The following is a 19998-nucleotide window of genomic DNA, read 5'->3' on the forward strand; positions in this document are numbered from 1 at the left end:
GTTGATGAGTTTGCAAATTTGTATACTGTGAAATAGAGGTGTGTTCTTTAGTTTTTGGGTTTTAGTACATCTATACCCAGTTGAAAAAGGGTTGATGGGAAAAAGATAAGAGAACACCAATAATTGTGTTTGTATGGAGAGAGAGAGAGAGATTTTAATTAAAATAATTAGAAATTAATTAAAAGAATAACAAAGAATTATCTAAGGCTATATTAATCCTTTTAGGTAGAGTATGGACTAAAAACGCATAAAAATATCAATTATAGGGACCAAAACCGCATAAAATATCCAAAATTATACCACTAGTATATATTACTAAAACTTTTAGACTAAAACCACGTAATTTTACAAATTGTATGGACCATTTTGCAATTTTGTCAAAATGGAATCCTCAACACTGGTAAAGGGTACGACCTCTCGACTTGTTTTTCCCGCAATCAATTCTGGGGTTTTGGATTCAAAAAGAAGAAAAAACCTAACCCATGGCTTCATCAACACCACCCACCATCACCATGTTCCTCGTCTTCCTGTTAACATGCTTCCCGACTTCATCTTTCTCTGTTCCATTCATCGTACTTCACGGTAATACATGTATAATTATTAATTAGGGCTTTTTTTTTCTTAATTGCACTGCGATTCATTGATTTTAAGTAGGACTTTCGTTCGTTTTCCACTGAAATGGGATTGTCACTTGGAAACGAATAAGTACAGTTTCTGATCCTTTGTCTTACTTGCTATCTGATGAACTAGTATTTGCATCTGTGTTTTCTTTAGTTGGCGTTTGCCCATCATAATTAGTATTACAGCATATACCGTTGCTTCAATTCCCTCTATATAATGAAATATAAGATAACTTTTTTACATTTTAAGTTTTGTGGCTCAACGGGTTCTATTCTAACTGAAAACTGATATTTGATGATTTTGCGCATCATGGCCTTCTCTCCTATTTATTTTATTGACACTGTTTTTTTGTAAATACATCAAAAGCCTTGGGTGTTCAATTTATCTATTATCCAGTTGTCCCTTCACCCTGCAAAAACAATTATTAGAACTTCAATTTAGTTCCAAAATTTCAATAAAAATGAACTTCAACAAAGATGGTAGATACAAATAATTTTTGGTTTTAAATCAATATCATAATCTGATCAAATTTGCATTTGAAAGAAGAATTGCACAAGATCCGAATACAGATATATCCTAACATCAAAGTGTGTGTGCGTGTGTGTGTGTGTGTATATATATATATATATATATAAATATATATATATATATATATATATATATATATATATATATATATATATATATATATATATATAGGGTTAGGTTATTGTGTTCCAACTATCTATTGTGTGCATATAGGATTGATTGCAGACCAATCGTTTTAGTTATTTTAAGAAAATAATTAATGCATATTACATGTATTATTATATCTTCAACATGTAATATGTATTAAATATTTTCTTAAAATAACTAAAATGATTGGTCCATAATCAATCCTACATGCACACAATAGATAATAGAAACATTTGAACCTATATATATATATATATATATATATATATATATATATATATAGCCAAATTGCAAAAAAGTCAGTATATTACCATAAATTTTCGATTTTGACACCGAGTTATTTGTTTTCGTAATTATGTTACTATATTTACAATTTTGTTGCAATATCAACTAAATGACCGGTTTTTTCTGTTCTCCTGGTAACCACTTTTCCCAAATTGCAATAAAGTCACTAAGTTGATTAAAATTTTGATTTTGACACCGAGTTTCTAATTGTAAGAAAGTCACTATATTACCACAAAATTTTGATTAGGACGCCAAGTTTTTTTTTTTTTTTTTTTTTTCTCAATTATGTCATTATATTTACAATTTTGATGCAATGCCAACGGATTGACTGATTCAGGATATGTTATTGTGGTTTAGAAGCTTGATTTGTATAACAAATAAATGAATGTCGGTCCAATGGTTCAAACTCACTTACAAGTCAGTAAAAAGGGTATATAATCACTCTTTTAGGAGACGTTATTGTGGTTAAAAAGCAAGATTTGTAAAATAAGTAAATGAAGATCCCTATAAGGTCGATTTAGTGGTTCAAACTCATTAAGCATCTCCTGGATCGACCTTGTAGGGGTCTTCATTTATTTGATGTACAGATCGAGCTTCTAAACCACAATAACATCTCCTAAAAGGGTGAGTGCCATTTTCACCGACTTTTAAAAGAGTTTGAACCACTAGATTGACTTTAAGATGCATTTGTGAAGAAATACTCTGACGAGAATTAAACATTGAACATTATAATAAAAAAATGTCACCTAAAAGGCTGAGTACGCCCTTTATGCTAACTTTTAAGTGACTTTGAACAACTGGATCGATCTAAAAGGATATGTGAAATTGGGTTCGATGCAAACCCTATATTTGAAACTCAATCCTACCACATAAGATCTTACATGGCTTCCACATTACATTATTGTCATGTCATTTATTTGTTATCGTGCTAGATTGATGGTAACCGGTCAATTGGTTTAGAAGCGAGTTTGTAGGGATCTTCATTTATAGGGGTCTTCAATAATTTGTTGTACAAATAAATCGACCTTGTAGGGGTATTTATTTATTTGTTGTACAAATCGACCTTGTAGGGTCTTCATTTACTTGTTGTACAAATTGTGCTTCTAAACCACAATAGCATATCCTGAAAGGGTGATTATTCCCTTTTCGTTGACTTGTAAGTGAGTTTGAACCATTGGACTAACCTTGGTTTATTTGTTTTAAAAGTCGAGCTTCTAAACTACAATAACATCTCCTGAATCGGTCAATTCATTGACATTGCAACAAAATTGTAAATGTAATGACATAATTGAAAAAAAAACTCGGTGTCAAAATCGAAATTTTATGGCAATATAGTGACTTTTTGCAATTTGAAACTCAGTGTCAAAATCAAAATTTTGTAAACTTAGTGACTTTATTGCAATTCGGGAAAAGTGGTTACCAGGAAAACAGGAAGAATCGGTCATTTGGTTGATATTGCAACAAAATTGTAAATATAGGGACATAATTGCGAAAAGAAATAGCTCGGTGTCAAAATCGAAATTTTGTGGTAATATACCTCTTATTATTCACTTTTCTTCATTTTCTGTTGTACCAATTTCATATACAGTAACCTAAACTAGCAAAACGAATTGTACTTGGCAGGAGTAAGAAACATGCTTTCTAGTAGTATAGTTTCACACTTCAGACTTCACACTTATAACTTAGCCAAGAAGTCTTCAGCGATAAGAGAATATGTAATTTGGGGCTTTTTGACTGGCAGAGTCAGAGTCAGGCATCCAATCAAAAGTTTCGTTGAATTTTTAAAAGTTTAATCTTCTGAGTTTTTGTATAGAATTTCTCTTAGCAACTTAACCTATCTTACCCATAATCAGTTGTGGGCAACATATGAGGCGCTGGTTTCCCAAGAGTATATACGTGACGTGGAACTTAGACTTGTATTTTCTAGAGGTTTGACTGGTTTACAAGGATAAAACTGGAAACTTGAGTAGATGAGGGTTTTAAATGTTTCTTGAGGAGAGATTGAATTAAGAAAGGATTTAGTTGGTATGATTGTGATCAGCATGAAGGTGTTCTTCCTACTGATCCAATCGAGTTTGTTGAGAGCGAATTAATGTCCATGATGAAGGCGGCAGGTCAATGGCAATGCAAAACAGAAATTAGGTTTTAATAAAATTAATAAAGTAACAAAGAAGAATGGTAAGTAAGATTTAAGAAGATGATGAAATTGATTGAAAGCTTAACACAATCAAAAGCTTGTTCCAGGGAATTGACAACCACAAGGTTGGAGCCAATACAAATGTATCAAATTATCCCAGATTGGCATTTTGGTTTGGGCCTTGTAGAATAAACACGCAAAATTCTAAGTTTAATGGTGTTTGACCTAGTGATTCCGGATTCACCTAAATGAATAGGTTCAGAGACGTATGTATGCCAATTGGGCTGCTCTCCTCAAAATTTCTATATATAGTGGAGTTTGAATTGGTAATTTGTGATATAACCATTTTCAATAAATGTAGTTACTGATAAGCCTAAGGAACTTCTAGTTTACAGCAGGAGGGGTAGAAAGGTCAATAAATAATAAAGCAGCATGGGAGTGTGGTGCAGTGTCTTTTTTTTCTTTTTTGCTTTATCCTTTTGTTTCCGTTATTCCTTCAGGTGGTTATGACCTTAGCACTAACTTTGTTGCACTGCTGTAATCGAGGGGAATTCTTCCAGCTGGGTTGTGGTCCCAGTGGTCCCTATTTTTGAGGATTATTCCCTTAGGAGTATATTTAAGCCTGTTTGCAGTGTAGGGCTATTTATCGATTTTGTTATTGTTCTTATGAACCTTGGAGAGACTCTCACCTCTATAATTGTGAGAGAACTATCATTAATCATATGAATTCTGGAGTTTACGTGTCTTTGTGAGTTATTCTTATTCATAGCCTATCAATTGGTATCAGAGCCTTGAGATTCAATGGGAGGAGCTTCAAAAGAGGCGGCTGCTGTGAAGAAGGTAGAGGAACAAGTAGGGGTGATGCAAATCCAGCTTCATTCGCATGGAACAGATATCCAGGAGATGAAGATGAGAATGGATTCGTTGATCCAAGGGCAAGATGAGCAAAAGTCGGCCATGGAGAAGGTGTTAGAGCGACTTGACATCCTTGCTGGGGCCGGAAAGGGGCACCCTCCCGGTACTAATTCAGGTATGGTTACTCCTGGCATCAATACTTCCATTGGAACAGCGTTGAACAAAAACAAAGGGCTGGCCAGCTCTGTAATCATGGGTTCCGGATCTGGTGGCTCAGGGCAAGGGGGGTCAGGACAAGGCGGTTCTGGTCCAGGCGGCCTTGGTGGACCAGACCTCATTTTTGGGACGCTTTACCAAAACGGTAACGACAGAGGCGGGGGAAGATACGAGTATTGACACCGTAAGATCGACATGCCAGCGTTTGATGGGACTGACCCCGATGGCTGGGTTCTTCAAGCGGAACGTTACTTTGCGATTTATCAGTTACTGGATGAGGAAAAGATCACTGCTGCGGTCCTCTGCCTCAGCGGAGACGCCTTAGCTTGGTACCGGTGGTCAAATCAACGAAAGGTGTTGAACACTTGGGAGGAGCTCAAGGAGTTGTTCCTGAACAGATTCCGACCAATTCATGGTGGCGACCTGTACGAGCAATGGGCGGCGCTTAAACAAACGGGGACGGGGGAGGAATACGTCCGACGGTTTATCGAGTTATCGGCGCCATTAGAGGGGGTGACAGAACGGGCCGCGCTAGGGAATTTCATCGATGGGCTGCAGGACCACATCAAAAGTGAACTGAGAATGTGGACTCCCAGGGACTTGGGCCGGGCGATTGATTTAGCCCAACAAATAGAGGAAAGAAATCGGGCATTATTGGCTAGCGGATTCGGAGCTCTAGCAACCCGAAACCTTCAATCGGGCAAAAAGGGGATTGGGGGTAATTCTTCAACCACTACTCTCGCTATACCTGAGCGCATCGGCGGAAATATGCGCCAACACCATTCACTCACAGAAGCTCAAATACAAGATAAAAGAAATCGTGGGGTTTGTTGCAGATGCGACGAGAGATGGTTTCGAGGACATCAGTGCAAGACCCAAGTGAATGTCATCTTGGTGGAAGACGACGTCGCCCCGCCAGATTTGGGCACTAAGAAAGGGGACGAACTCGAAAAAACAGACCCAACAACCCTTGATTCGGCAGAAGTCAACTTGGAAGTGAAAGTCTCGCTAAACTCAGTAGCCGGGTTAACCTCCCCACGAACAATGAAGATCCGGGGGGTTATAATGAACCGGCCGGTGGTCACGTTAATTGACCCCGGGGCCACCCACAATTTCATATCAGAAGGTCTGGTGATTTCATTAGGGCTTCATGTACAAGAGACGGAACCATATGGCGTACGGATGGGAACCGGGGATAGCGAACCAAGCCAGGGAGTTTGTCGAGGAGTGTTGCTCCAGCTTGACTCAATCGATGTGGTGGAAGAATTCCTTCCCCTACGGCTTGGAAGCTCAGATGTTATCTTGGGTATGAAATGGTTGGAAACACTTGGAACTACCCAAACTAATTGGAAAGAACAAACCATGGAATTTGAGGTGGGAGGCCAACGAATCAAGCTCACAGGTGACCGTTCTCTCGGAAGATCGCTAATTTCTTTAAGAGCCATGTCAAAAGAGCTGTGCAAAAACTCCTATGGGTTGTTAATTGAGATGAGCAACATAGTGGTGGAGGAGAAAAATGTGAAGGAGGTTCCTACCTTCCTAGCGCAGGTGTTAGAAGAATTCAGAGATGTCTTCCAAGAGCCCACAGGACTTCCGCCTGAACGTGAATTACAACACCAAATCATCCTAAAGGAAGGTGCGTCCCCTGTCAGTGTTAGACCTTATCGATATCCCCACTTTCAGAAGGATGAGATAGAAAGAATGATCTCCGGGATGATGGCAGCCAATATTATCCAACCCAGTAACAATCCCTTCTCCAGTCCGGTGATCCTCGTTAAAAAAAAAAGATAATTCATGGCGGTTTTGTGTGGATTATCGAGCTCTAAATAGAGTCACGGTGCCCGATAAATTCCCTATATCAGTGATCGATGAGCTCTTGGACGAACTACATGGAGCTACCATTTTTAGCAAATTGGACCTGCGATCCGGTTATCATCAAATTAGGGTGAAAATTGAGGATGTACACAAAACAACGTTCCGGACCCATGAAAGACATTACGAGTTCAAAGTAATGCCGTTTGGCCTTACCAACGCCCCCGCTACCTTTCAATCGCTGATGAATGAAGTCTTCCGGCTCTTCTTACGAAAGTTCATTTTGGTCTTTTTTGATGATATTCTCATATACAGTCGGGATGAAGGATCGCACCTAATTCACCTCAAGACAACCTTGGAAAAATTGCGAGAACACAAGCTTTTTGTGAATCAGAAGAAATGCGAATTTGGACAAAGGAAATTGTCATACTTGGGTCATGATATATCTGCAGGCGGGGTGTCAGCTGAAGAGACGAAGATCCAAGCAATGATAGATTGGCCTAAGCCTAAGAATATCAAGGAGCTTCGCGGGTTTTTGGGACTCACGGGGTATTATCGGAAGTTTGTAAGAGGTTATGCCAACATTGCCTCAGCACTTACGGAGCAACTCAAGAAAGATAAATTCGGGTGGAACCAAGAAGCTGAGAAGGCCTTTCAAGACTTGAAGAAGGCAATGACGACTGTTTCGGTGCTTGCCATGCCTGATTTCCAAAAGACCTTTGTGTTGGAGACGGATGCATCAGGTTTTGGTTTGGGAGCGGTGCTAATGCAGGAAAATCGTCCCATAGCTTACTACAGCTCCACCTTAGGAACAAAGGCAAGGCTCAAATCAGTATATGAGAAGGAACTGATGGCAATAGTGATGGCAGTTCTCAAATGGAGACCATATCTTCTTGGGAGGAAGTTCATAGTTCACACGGATCAGTCCAGTTTGAAGCATATATTGGAACAGAGAATGGTGGGAAGCGATTACCAAAAGTGGGTCTCGAAATTGATGGGGTTCGACTTCGATATACATTACAAACTAGGTGCGAGTAATCGGGTGGCTGATGCTTTATCTCGAAAGAACCCTGAGATCACGTGTGACAACATGAGTGCAGGGCACTGGGAATTTTGGGACAAACTCAAAGAAGAGCTTGTACGAGATGAGTTTATTAACCGTGTCAAGAAGGATTTAGAGTTGGATGCAAATTCACACAAGGGTTTTGCAGTTTTTCGTGATAATCTGCTATACAAGGGGAGGTTGGTGGTTCCTGCAAATTCCCCTTTGATACCTGACATCATAGCACAATTCCACGATACACCGGTTGGAGGGCACTCGGGGGAAAAGAAGACTTATCAAAGAGCGGTTTCTGAAATTTTCTGGGTGGGAATGAGGAATAACATTGCTGAATATGTCAAAAGGTGTGAGGTTTGTCAAAAACATAAGAATCTTACAACCAACCCAAGCAGAATTGTTGCAGCCGATCACCCTTCCTCTTCTAACTTGGGAAGAAATAACCATGGATTTCATAGAAGGTTTGCCCAAATCGGAAGGATGGGATATAATTTGGGTGGTTGTGGACCGTTTGAGCAAGTATGCTCATTTTATTCCCCTTCGGCATCCCTTTACAGCAACAACGGTGGCCAACTGTTTTATGAAGGAAATCGTTAAGTTGCATGGGCTCCCATCTTCCATTATCAGTGACAGAGATCGGGTTTTTACAAGTCATTTCTGGCAAGAGTTATTCTGTCTTCATGGGGTCCATCTCAAGCATAGTACCTCCTACCACCCCAAAACGGATGGGCAGTCCGAAGTAGTTAACCGGTGCCTGGAAACTTACTTAAGATGCTTCTGTTCCGAGAAACCAAACAAATGGGTCAAATGGCTTGCGTGGGCGGAATATTGGTACAATACATCTTTCCATTCAGCCACCAAATGTACCCCTTTTAAGGCATTGTACGGACGGGACCCACCACCCCTCATTCGCTATGAAGGACAACAGACCCTGTTGATTCCATTGACCGTCTACTGGAAGACAGAGATGCAATTCTAGATGAATTGCGAATGAATCTAATTCGTGCTCAACAGAAGATGGCGGATCAAGCTAACAAAACAAGAAAGGATGTAGAATTAGAAATGGGTGATCTGGTGTATGTAAAACTCAAGCCTTATCGACAGCAGAGCCTGGCTAAGCGGAAGTATGAGAAGCTGGCTGCAAGGTTTTACGGACCATATCATGTGCTTCAACGAGTTGGAAAGGTAGCCTACAAGTTGGAACTACCAGAAACAACCGCTATCTACCCAGTTTTTCACATTTCTCAATTGAAGCTAGCCACAGGTACCCCAACCCCAACTAACATCATACTACCACAACTGAATAGTGATTTGGAGTTAATAGTGCAACCAGAAGAGATGTGTGGAGTCAGAATGAAGAAAATTGGTGGGAAAGATCAGAAAGAAGTGCTCCTTAAGTGGCAGGGTTTAACCACAGCAGAAGCCACCTGGGAAGATGGGGAAAAGATTAGACAGCAATTTTCCAGTTTTGACCTTGAGGACAAGGTCAAAGTTTGGGAGGATGTAGTTACTGATAAGCCTCAGGAACTTCTAGTTTCCAGCAGGAGGGGTAGAAAGGTCAATAAATAATAAAGCAGCATGGGAGTGTGGTGCAGTGTCTTTTTTTTTCTTTTTTGCTTTATCCTTTTGTTTCCGTTATTCCTTCAGGTGGTTATGACCTTAGCACTAACTTTGTGGCACTGCTGTAATCGTGGGGAATTCTTCCAGCTGGGTTGTGGTCCCAGTGGTCCCTATTTTTGAGGATTATTCCCTTAGGAGTATATTTAAGCCTGTTTGCAGTGTAGGGCTGTTTATCGATTTTGTTATTGTTCTTATGAACCTTGGAGAGACTCTCACCTCTATAATTGTGAGAGAACTATCATTAATCATATGAATTCTGGAGTTTACGTGTCTTTGTGAGTTATTCTTATTCATAGCCTATCAGTTACTAACAGTGAAATGGATTCATTCATGTAGAAAATTTATACTATAAAGGGGCCCCACCCCACCCCAGTCTTTGAATATTTTGTGTGTGCTCGGAACCTATACTTCATATGACTTTCCCACAGCTTCCTGGTTTTTTTATGACAGCTCACAGCTGATAAGTAGCATCTTAAAATGTTTGTATCCAGGAATTGGAGATCAGTGTTCAAATAAAGGAATGACAAAGTTCACCCAGGAACTCAGCAACTTGTCCAAGTCCCAAGGATTTTGCATGTAAGCCTTCTGATGTTTGATTTTTGTTAATAATGTAAAAGTAAAATGGTTTGATCCTTTGGTGGCATGTTATTCTTCCAATGGTGTAGTGAGATTGGAGATGGAGCATGGGATTCCTGGTTTATGCCACTACTAGAACAGGTACAGCTCTTTCCTTGAGATGATGTTAACGTATCATCTTTTTTTTTTTTTTTTTTAATAATCTTTTACTTACAGAAATCTTTTTTATGTTTCCCAGACTCAAGTTGTTTGCGACAAGGTGGAGATGATTTCTGTTGTTTCTTATCTTGTGAGTTTAGTTTTTGAGGCTGCTTCCACTTACTAGTCATTAGTCATTACATTTCAGGTCAAGAAAATGAAACAACTCAGTAATGGTTACAACATACTTGGCCTCTCCCAGGTGACCTGCCTATCTGTTTGCCTTCTGCATCCAGTGCACTGCTCTCTCTCTCTCTCTCTCTCTCTCTCTCTCTCTCTGTATATATATAAATATAATATAATTTCCCTCTGTGTACTTACAAATTACAATACAGGGTAATCTAATAGGCCGAGGAGTTGTAGAATTCTGTGATGGCGGACCTCAGGCAAGTCAAAGATTTTTTTTTTTTTTCTGGTAAGGTGAAAACACTTGCTAGTCATTACATAAAAAACTATAGGCATGTTTGTATGCCATAAATAAATAAATCTCTTCCCCTTAAAGGTTTGTTGGTGCATTTTAGCATCTAATAATAGTTAATTTTGTGGGGAATCAGCATCAAGCATGTGTCATAAGTTTATGGTGATCTGGTTGTGATATAATATATTTATATATACAGGTTAAGAACTTAATCTCTTTAGGAGGACCTCATGCTGGTACAGCATCAGTGCCGCTTTGTGGTGTAAGTGCTCTGCTCCATTTTTGTTTTGTTGAAATAATAATAATAAAAAATAAACCAGGATTTATTATTAAATAGTTTTAATATGGTTTGGTGTTTGCAGTCTGGCATATTCTGCATGATAGCGGATGCACTTATCAAGTCAGAGGTTTATAGTGATTATATCCAGGTACGTACTTGCACTAGGGTATGATCTATATACATATATCTGTTTGGTGCTAATAAATAATTTGGCAGGAACACTTGGCCCCCAGTGGTTATCTGAAATTGCCAAATGTAAGTCCACTAGTAGTAGTAGTAGTAGAATCTACATATATATATATATATATATATATATATATATATATATATATATATATATATATATATTCTGTCTGTGAGTTGATTGTTTGTCTGGTTGTTTGTTAGAACATGGATGCATACTTACAACACTGCAGATTTCTTCCAAAGCTTAACAATGAGATTCCAGAAGAGAGAAACTCGACTTACAAGGAGCGATTGATGAGCTTACAAAATCTGGTGCTTATCATGGTATGTAACTATGTATGTATGTATGTTGATGGTTTGTTGTATGTGTGTGTAATATGAGTTGTGGTGTAGTTTGAGCAAGACACAGTTGTGATACCAAAAGAAACGGCTTGGTTTGGATATTTCCCAGATGGAGAGTTCAGTCCAGTTTTGGCTCCACAGCAGGTAGCTATACCATACACATCCTAACTAACTAAATACATAACATAAAGTCCTTGTCCTTATAAATGAAGTGAAGGGGGTTTTGACTTTTGTTGTTTTTTTTGACCGACAGACGAAACTTTATATTGAAGACTGGATTGGTCTGAAAGCACTGGATGAAGGTGGAAGAGTGAAGTTCATAAACGTGTCGGGAAATCATCTTGGGATTTCCGATAACGACATTAAAAAGCATGTCATTCCTTACTTGAAACAACAAGATGATGATGATGATGATGATGATGACGACTCGTCATCAAACATCAAAGTGGAATTGGAGTTGGAGTTAGCAGGATATTCAACTTATACATGGCCACCATCAGTCAAAAGTTTTTTCAGCTATTTACTTGGACTATGATGGAGGATTCATACCATCATATGCTTAGCTACAACGTCTGTAGTTCCTTCTCTTCTCTCGGTTTTTGTCAAAAAGAACCCAACATGCTCTTCAGTCCCGCATTTCAAATACATTCATTTTTTGACCATGTGAAGAATCTTTTATTTATTTTTAGATATTTTATTTTCTCCATAATTGGACAAATTTTCATATTACAACATGATACAAAATTAAGTAAGCACTTAGGTTTTCATTTTGTTTGTTAAAACATATTATATATATACGTTTATGTTTTTCACAAGAATATGTACACAAAGCAAAGCAGTAATTTTGTATGACATTAATTGTTTATTAACATAGATGGTTGATTTTGAGCATTTGTGAGTTGGTGAGGCACAGGAGACTTGAAAACCTCGCCAAGGCCGCCTCACCAACAACTCGAACCCGCCAAACCAAATTTAGCTCCAAACCATCTTTTTCTTCATCATCATTATATCCATCAACATCAGCTGTAGTTATCACAACTACAGAACCATCATCAAATCTGAATACACCTCTCGATACCATATCCATAACAGACCTTCCCAAAAAACTATTCCCCCAAATGTCCCTTGAACCTTGTTGTCTTTTCTTCACTTTCAGTTTCAGATGGTAATATTCCTCCACTGCCTGCATTGTTGTTTATTACAAATTACAAAATTACAATTTCACATCAACCAAAGTGTGCAACTCACTCACTCTTACCTGCCGCTGAGCAGACGCCAGCAGAACCCTAGGCCGAATTGACCTTACATACGCGTACGCAGCAGCAGGCGACATATGCCTATGCTGAATCTGTTGTAATAAAAATAATACAAATAAACCTTCAAAACATATATGTATGTATGTATGTAATGGTATTTACACTCCACTCACCAAATAACATATCACAATGGTTGTGCTGCGTCCACGACCAGCTTTACAATGCACATATGTACCCTGCTTTGCAAGCGTCTTCCCTTTACAACAACAATAAAAAACATTAGCCAATCATTTTGATCACCAACATTTACCCATTCCAATCAACAACACAAGACTGCATTTACCATGGATGAAGTTTACAGCTTCACATATATCATCAATTGACGGAGCAAATAGGTAGTCCCTTGTTGGAAGCACTAGATGATCAATGCCATGGGCCTATTATACATAACATATAATTAATTGCAACTCATACATGCATGTATAGGACCAGGTTTGTATGTGTGTGGCATCAATCACAAATATAGCCTAAAAAGGAAGATGAAAAGTTGATAGATTATAGGAACAAAGAGAGATGATTACTTTGTATAAAGCCGTAGGGACCAAAGTCTCATATGGTTCATTCAGGGTTATCACTCCATGAACACCAAGGTCCTTTAGTCGTTTCACGTCTCTAGGAAATGGAACAGCACCTAGCAGCAGAAACTGTATATTGCAATTAGAAGCAACTATATAAGATACAACACAAAAAATACAAAACCCAGAAATTGTATCAACTTCAACAAGGTACACCACACCTCAAAGTGACAATATCATGTCTGTATTTTAGTGAAAGGAGACCAACATCAGAAGATTATGAGAACTATACGATGCTGAAACATAACTTACAATACAGATCCACGACTAGCTAGTTTTACTAACATTATGGAGATAACAAAAAGCGCAATAACACTCCAACTAAGTTTTAGCACATATTAAACAACAAGAATACCTCCTCAATCTGATCCCACCACCGAAAGTCGGCCTGAAATTTGTTTCTAACAACATTGTATACGAGTGTCGGGTAGAACAACGCACGAGCACCCGCTCCTACCAGAACCCTCTTAGAACCAGACAGCCCAATAGCCCCTCCGCTCGCCACTACAGAAAAAATCTCCTCCTGCTCCTCCTCCTCCTCCCTCCCCCCTGATGACTCGCAAACACCCTTTAAATCTTCGATATACATAATCACCTCAAAACAGTATCCTACTGACCACACCAACAAATCAGGATTGTATCCTTCCAAATTCACAACAACTTACTCCGACAAACATACGACAACGTAATCCTTCAATTCATTAACGTCATATATACGGAAACTTGAAGATCTACAACTACACGTAAACACTCCAGATGGCCAAGATGATCATAGGAAAAGCCAAATTAACTTGCCAAAAATCACAGCTACGCCTTTCAAAATAGACAATCGGTCAACGATTTTCACTACGCAAAACTTGATATCGCAATCGAATAGATGAACCCTGAAACACGACGAAATGAGAATGACAGAGGAGATGTAGCATCGATTTAGTAAAAAGCACTTAAGCCCTAATTTCAAGGTTTCGAATATTTGAAGTTATCAACTCGTACTTTTTCCACATTTTAAGAAAACGGAGTCACGAAGCTAATAATTTGGAATTGATTACCATAGACCCCCTAAAACTATATAACTATGTCATATCCTCCCCCTCCTAAAAATATATAAGCCTTGTGTCCAAAAATATTAGGCTAAGCGGAGTGGAGTGGAGCAAACCTCGATCCCACCAACTCGGCATGCTGAATTCAATGGCTATACTCGGTGAATGTATAATGATGAGAGAGAGAGAGAGAGAGAGATGCGGAAAACTCGACGAGTTGCTCTGCCAACTTGATGAGTTGGTTCGAGCTTTCCCGCTTTTTGGAATGATGAAGAACTCGACGAGTTGCTCTGGTAACTCGGTGAGTTGTCTCGAGCTTTTCACGATTTTCTAAGAGTTGAAGGAACTCAACGAGTCAGTAGATGCACTCGACGAGTTAGGTCAACATGGATTGTTGACTTTGACCATGGCTGACCAAGTTTGACCTTGAGGGTATTTTGGGTATTTCAGGATTTTGATGAGGTTAGTCACTTGGTGATTGTAGGCAGTTGAGTTGGAGCTGTCAGTTGGGATTGATATTACCGGTTCAACACTACTTGTGAGGTGAGTTTTTCTCACTATACTTAGGGGTTGAAGGCACCAAGGCCGACCCATTGGATTGATATCCTAGTAGTTATTGATATGTTGAGTATGAGATAGATATGCATGCTAGTTTGATATGCTAGTCTGGTAGATATGTAGGACTACTTGTGGTACTATTTGATTATCTGTATGTGCGATTATCTGTTACATGTCGACATGTTTTGTGGGTTGGATTGAGGTTGTACTACTCCGTGTTGTAGCCGACAAACCCTGGAGTATGTCGGATATGAGGGGAGGGTCAGGGAGGGCATGCCAGACTCATACTGAGGACTCATGAGCATTCCAGATACGAGCTGAGGGTCGGGCAGGGCATGCCAGACTCGTACTACGAGCTAATCTTTTGTATGCCAGTCCAAGGACTGAGGGAGCAAGCCAAACATAAGTTGTGGGCCCAGGGCAAGCCAGACTTATTGTTGTTGGCTCAGGAGCAATCCAGACATGAGATGTGGGCCCGATAGGCAAGCCAGACTCATGTTGTGGGCTTGGGGGTAATCCAGTCTGTAAAGATGTGGGCCCATTACATGTTGTTATTATGTGTACTATGTGTTATGTATCGGTATTTTGGGGGAACCCAGTAAGCTTTTGACTTACAGTTGTGGATTTTGTTTCAGGTACATCAGATGATCGCGGCAAGGCGAAGGCTTGATCGTGCACCTCCTCGTTTTTCATGATTGATTTCTGGGAAAAATCTGATATTGGATTATTTTGAAAACAGATTGTAAATAATGGATGGTTTTGGAATGTTTGAAAAGTTTAAATTTTACATGAATTTTATGGATGTTACAAGTTGGTATAAGAGCTTTGGTTTGAGTGAATTGGATGAACAATCGCATGAATCCAGTCTCAAACTAAGGAAAAGATTTTCAAAAATGATTTTCAAATGGTTTTCAAAGTACTAAAGGAGGATGCAATGTGTACGATCAGCCGGAGCTAGTAAGTAGACCCCAAAATACCATACTGTAATTTGATATTGTGATATGTTAGAACAACATGCTAGTGATAGGCTAGGGATCTTCAAGAATTGCGTGATCGAATTTCCTGATTATATGATGCCTGATAGCCTAGGGTTTTCCCTTATATGAAATTGACATCGTTACTGTAGTTGCTTAGTGTATGCATCACGGTTGTATATAACTAAGATCTTATAGCCTGAGAATGTTTGGTTTGACCTTATTTCCTGTTCTTGTTTGATGAAGGGCTTAGGGTAGGATCAGATATTCGAATGTTTATAGGGTCTAGCATTTTGTATGGCTAGCATACACAAGTGCTGCAGGGTTGGTGGAAGTTTCATGGATGAGTTGTGTAAGGTCAGTCGGCCAGTTGTGAGATGTTTAGCCTTCCTCTATGAGTAAGGATTGAGTGCTCGCCTATGCTTTGTGTAGATTGTTAAGGCGTTGTGATGATCATTGAGACAAATATGGGTAGGTGTGGAAGGTAGTATGGGCCTATACTACTGAAAGCACATGACCGATACGCGTAGCAAGGAAGTCACAACCCCTAGGGCTTTGTTAGGAGTTGGTTCCCCGTTATTTATATGGAAAGTCTGATATCTTCCTGGTATATTTTCAATATGGTGGTTACGAGGCGATTTGAGACCGGATTCGAGAGTTGGCAGTCAGGATAGGCCAGAATTGACATAGGATTGCGTCAGGGAGATCATCTGTGAGGAGGTGGTTGAGATTGTACGAGGTCATATTCTGGAGATGTTTGGGTCTATCAAGACCGCGATGATGGAGTATTTTGATGACAGATACGCAACCATTGCTGAGACTGCTGCTGCTGCAGCCTCCACAGTCGTGGTGGTTGTAGGTGTGGGGACAGGTCGGGACTTTCAGTATCGAGACTTCGATAATATGAATCCCTCGACTTTTGATGGAGTTCAGGACCCAATTGTGGCCATGAGGTGGATATCTGATGTGGAGGGATGCTTTTTCACTTGTTTATCCCCTAGTGACCAGAAGGTCAGATGCGTTCTGAACCTCCTAAGGTCCGGAGCGAAGGACTGGTGGAGACTTGTTACATGATCATACTCCGATGAGCAGAGGGCTGCAATATCTTGGGATCAGTTCAAGGATATGTTTCACACTCGCTACATTCCTCGGGTCGAGCGGGAGAGGTTGGCTCAAGAGTTTTTAGAGCTGAGGCAGGGATCAGAGTCGGTGACAGAGATCACCCAAATGTTTACTGAGAGGGAGATGTTTTGCCCTAAGTTTGCTTTAGAGCAGGCTCAGATGACTCATCATTTGAGCATGCTCAAGACAAACATTAGACAGTTTGTTTCTACTCAGTGATATGATACTTTGTTGGAGTTACAGGAGGCCGCCAGGCGGCGTGAGCTTGAGATTAAGTTGCAGTTGAGAGAGCAGAGGCAGACCCCGACGCAGTCACAGCCGGCGCCGAAGCGGTTCAAGACCGCCAATTCTAGGTCTAGAGGTCAGTGCGGCCGCACTTGTGGGAAGTACCGGAAGGTTCGTTATGGAGCTTGTCGACATAGTAGTAGGTGCCACAAATGTGGCAAGGATTAGCATTATGCTAGGGATTGCTGCCAGTCCGCCCATGTTCCGAGTATGAGGATCTGTTACCATTTTGATCAGGTTGGTAATGTGAAGGCCAACTGTTCGTTGCTCGCTTCCAAGTCGACGCAAGCTCTCGCGCCAGCTACTCTAAGAATCACTGACGGGAGTCAGGGTAGGGCAAAGCCCCCAAGGGCTTGGGGACATGCCTTCCAGCTCACTGCTAAGGAGGCCAAGACCACACCAGATGTTGTGGCTGGTATGTTTATATTCCTTATCTAATTGATTATGTTTATTGTATGCTCATATGTTTGTGCCTATGTTAGGTACGTTTTTAGTGAACTCCTTGTCGGCTCTTGTATTATTTGACTTGGGGGCGAGTCGGTTATTTGTTTCTCGATCGTTTAGTAGGGAGTTCGATTTGCCTTTAGGAAAGCTAGAGTGTCCGTTGCGAGTCTCCATTGCCAACGAACATGGGATTTTTGCTTCTTTAGTCTATCGGGGTTGCGTTCTAGAGATCTATGGGGGTATCTTTCCCGATTGACTTGATCTCGATTCCCATGGGGGATGTTTGTGTGATAGTGGGTATGGACTGGCTGAATTGTTTCAGTGTCATGATCGACTGCGAGGGTCAGTGTGTGGTAGCTCAAACCCCAAGTGGGGGAGAACTAGTTATCTATGGAGAGGGCACCATGTTGGGTTTAGGGTTTTGCTCGACAGCTGGGGTTCGACAGTATATTCAGCACGGGTGTGCGGGTTATTTGGCGTATGTGGTGGATACGCGAGTCAGGGATTAGGTTCAGTTTCAGATGTTCTAGTTGTCATAGATTTTGCCGATGTGTTTCCGGAGGAGTTACCCGGCATACCTCTTGAGAGGCAGGTCGAGTTCAGGATCGACCGTGTGCCAGGTGCGGCCCCTATTGCCAAGGCGTCGTACCAATTGTAGGAGCTGTCATCTTAGTTGCAGGAGCTACTAGACAAGCAGTTAATCTGTCCGAGCAGTTCTCTGTGGAGAGCGTTGATTCTTTTTGTCAAGAAGAAGGATGGTTCACACCAGATGTGCATTGATTACCGGGAGTTGAACAAGTTAACGGTGAAGAACCGTTACTGTAACGTCCCAAAAATCATGACTAAAAATTTCGTTTTTAAGTTAATAAATAAACCACAAATGTCAATCATTCATTCAAAACATATCACATCAGAGTATCATGTCCAAAACATTCTTTTATTTTATCAGAGTAAAACATCCCAGGCTGACTAAACAATGGTGTGTGCCATGCGATCACCCCGAGCTCTTCCCTCCACTACCGGAAGTACCTGAAACCAAAACTAAAAACCGTAAGCACGAAGCTTAATGAGTTCCCTAACCTACCACATACGATACATAAACACATACAACAAGCACTGGGCCACACCCGCTACTTCAGGCCTCGCTCTCTACATCGGGCCTTGCCTGCTACATCGGGCCCCGCCCGATCCCATGCCCCTCCTGTCTTTGAGCCCCGCTAGGTATACAGATCTGTTTTACTTTAGGCCCCGCCTGTCACTGGGCCCCGCCCACTAAACGCATGGAAACATATAACCATAACACATAACACATAAACTGAACATACCCTACTGCATTACTGTCCTAAGGCCTCATCCCTTTCCTGCTACTAGTGAGTCATGGAACCCTGTCCACACTCCTACTGATAATGAGGTATGGGCCCCATCCCACACTCACTACTTTCCTAACTCGGGCCTCGCCCCTGCTCTGCTACTAATGAGATATGGAACCCCGTCCATACTCTGCTAATGGTGAGATACGGGACCTTGCCCATACTCACCTCCTTACCAGGCACATACAAGTATCACATAGACAACGAGTATAACATAACATGCAACCTTCCTCGGGCTTACCCCGACATCGGATCTTGATCTGTAATAACTAACACATAAACCTTCCTCAGGCACCCGCCCGACATCAGACCTTGGTCTGGAATAACTACTAGTATACAGTGCCTAGGGCTAACCCCCGGGTCTTCATACTCATAACAACATGGGCCGACATTGTGGTTGTAAACCCATTCACACAAAAGGAAACTCACCTGCACTGCTGAACTTTGCTAATAACCCTCTAGCTGCTAACTGAAGTTTTCCCCGACTGTTGCTCCCTCAGCTCCTCGAGCTACCAAGATCAAATAACACTTAGCTCAATGCAATAGTCCTTCTCATGGTAAAATGACCATTTTACCCTTACCTCCAATATGGTCCATAACTAAGGCCCAAACATAATATAAAAGGCCCAACACTAGATAGGCTTCCCAAGCCCACTATTGGCCCAATAATGGCCCACTTTGCTACCTTGGGCCCAATCCCTTTATTGGGCCTTACCCTAAGCCCAACACATATACTTGGCTCATAATCACTGACTCCTGATGGCTCACTAAGGCCCAAAGACCTATAGCACAAAGTACAGCTCACACCGAGGCCCAAATGCTCGAAACCCAACTGGCAGCGCTACGCGGGGCGTACTCCAATGTACGCTTAGCGTATAAGCTTGACGACGAGTACACTGGGCGTACCTGCACGTACGCTCAGCATAGTATCCTGTTATGCCATCTTTCCATTAAGTTCTTAATGCTCCGATTCAGAGGCTACAAACTCAGATCCAGGTCTTATATCATGTCTTAAACCATAAAGTTGCTTACTTTA

The 19998-nt window shown here is 40.8% G+C and overlaps 2 protein-coding genes across 2 annotated transcripts; one reads left to right on the plus strand and one right to left on the minus strand.

The window, feature by feature from the left end:
* Window positions 1-413: 413 nt before the first annotated feature.
* On the plus strand, window positions 414-12030 carry LOC145091315 (uncharacterized). Its single transcript, XM_079029010.1, has 12 exons — window positions 414-582; window positions 9770-9854; window positions 9944-9995; window positions 10093-10113; window positions 10201-10254; window positions 10388-10438; window positions 10670-10732; window positions 10833-10898; window positions 10967-11005; window positions 11138-11260; window positions 11330-11422; window positions 11532-12030. The coding sequence occupies exons 1-12, from the start codon at window positions 483-485 to the stop codon at window positions 11811-11813; spliced, it is 1029 nt and encodes a 342-aa protein (XP_078885136.1). The 5' UTR covers window positions 414-482; the 3' UTR covers window positions 11814-12030.
* On the minus strand, window positions 12023-14156 carry LOC145091316 (phosphatidylglycerophosphate phosphatase PTPMT2-like). The gene is made up of 6 exons (XM_079029011.1): window positions 13525-14156; window positions 13116-13238; window positions 12878-12971; window positions 12708-12790; window positions 12537-12626; window positions 12023-12461 (listed from the first exon to the last, which is right to left on the minus strand). The coding sequence occupies exons 1-6, from the start codon at window positions 13756-13758 to the stop codon at window positions 12144-12146; spliced, it is 942 nt and encodes a 313-aa protein (XP_078885137.1). The 5' UTR covers window positions 13759-14156; the 3' UTR covers window positions 12023-12143.
* Window positions 14157-19998: the final 5842 nt, after the last annotated feature.

The sequence above is a fragment of the Lactuca serriola genome, chromosome 3 (genome assembly GCF_051521515.1).
Source record: "Lactuca serriola cultivar US96UC23 chromosome 3, Lser_US96UC23_V15, whole genome shotgun sequence".
NCBI classification, from domain to species: Eukaryota; Viridiplantae; Streptophyta; class Magnoliopsida; order Asterales; family Asteraceae; genus Lactuca; species Lactuca serriola.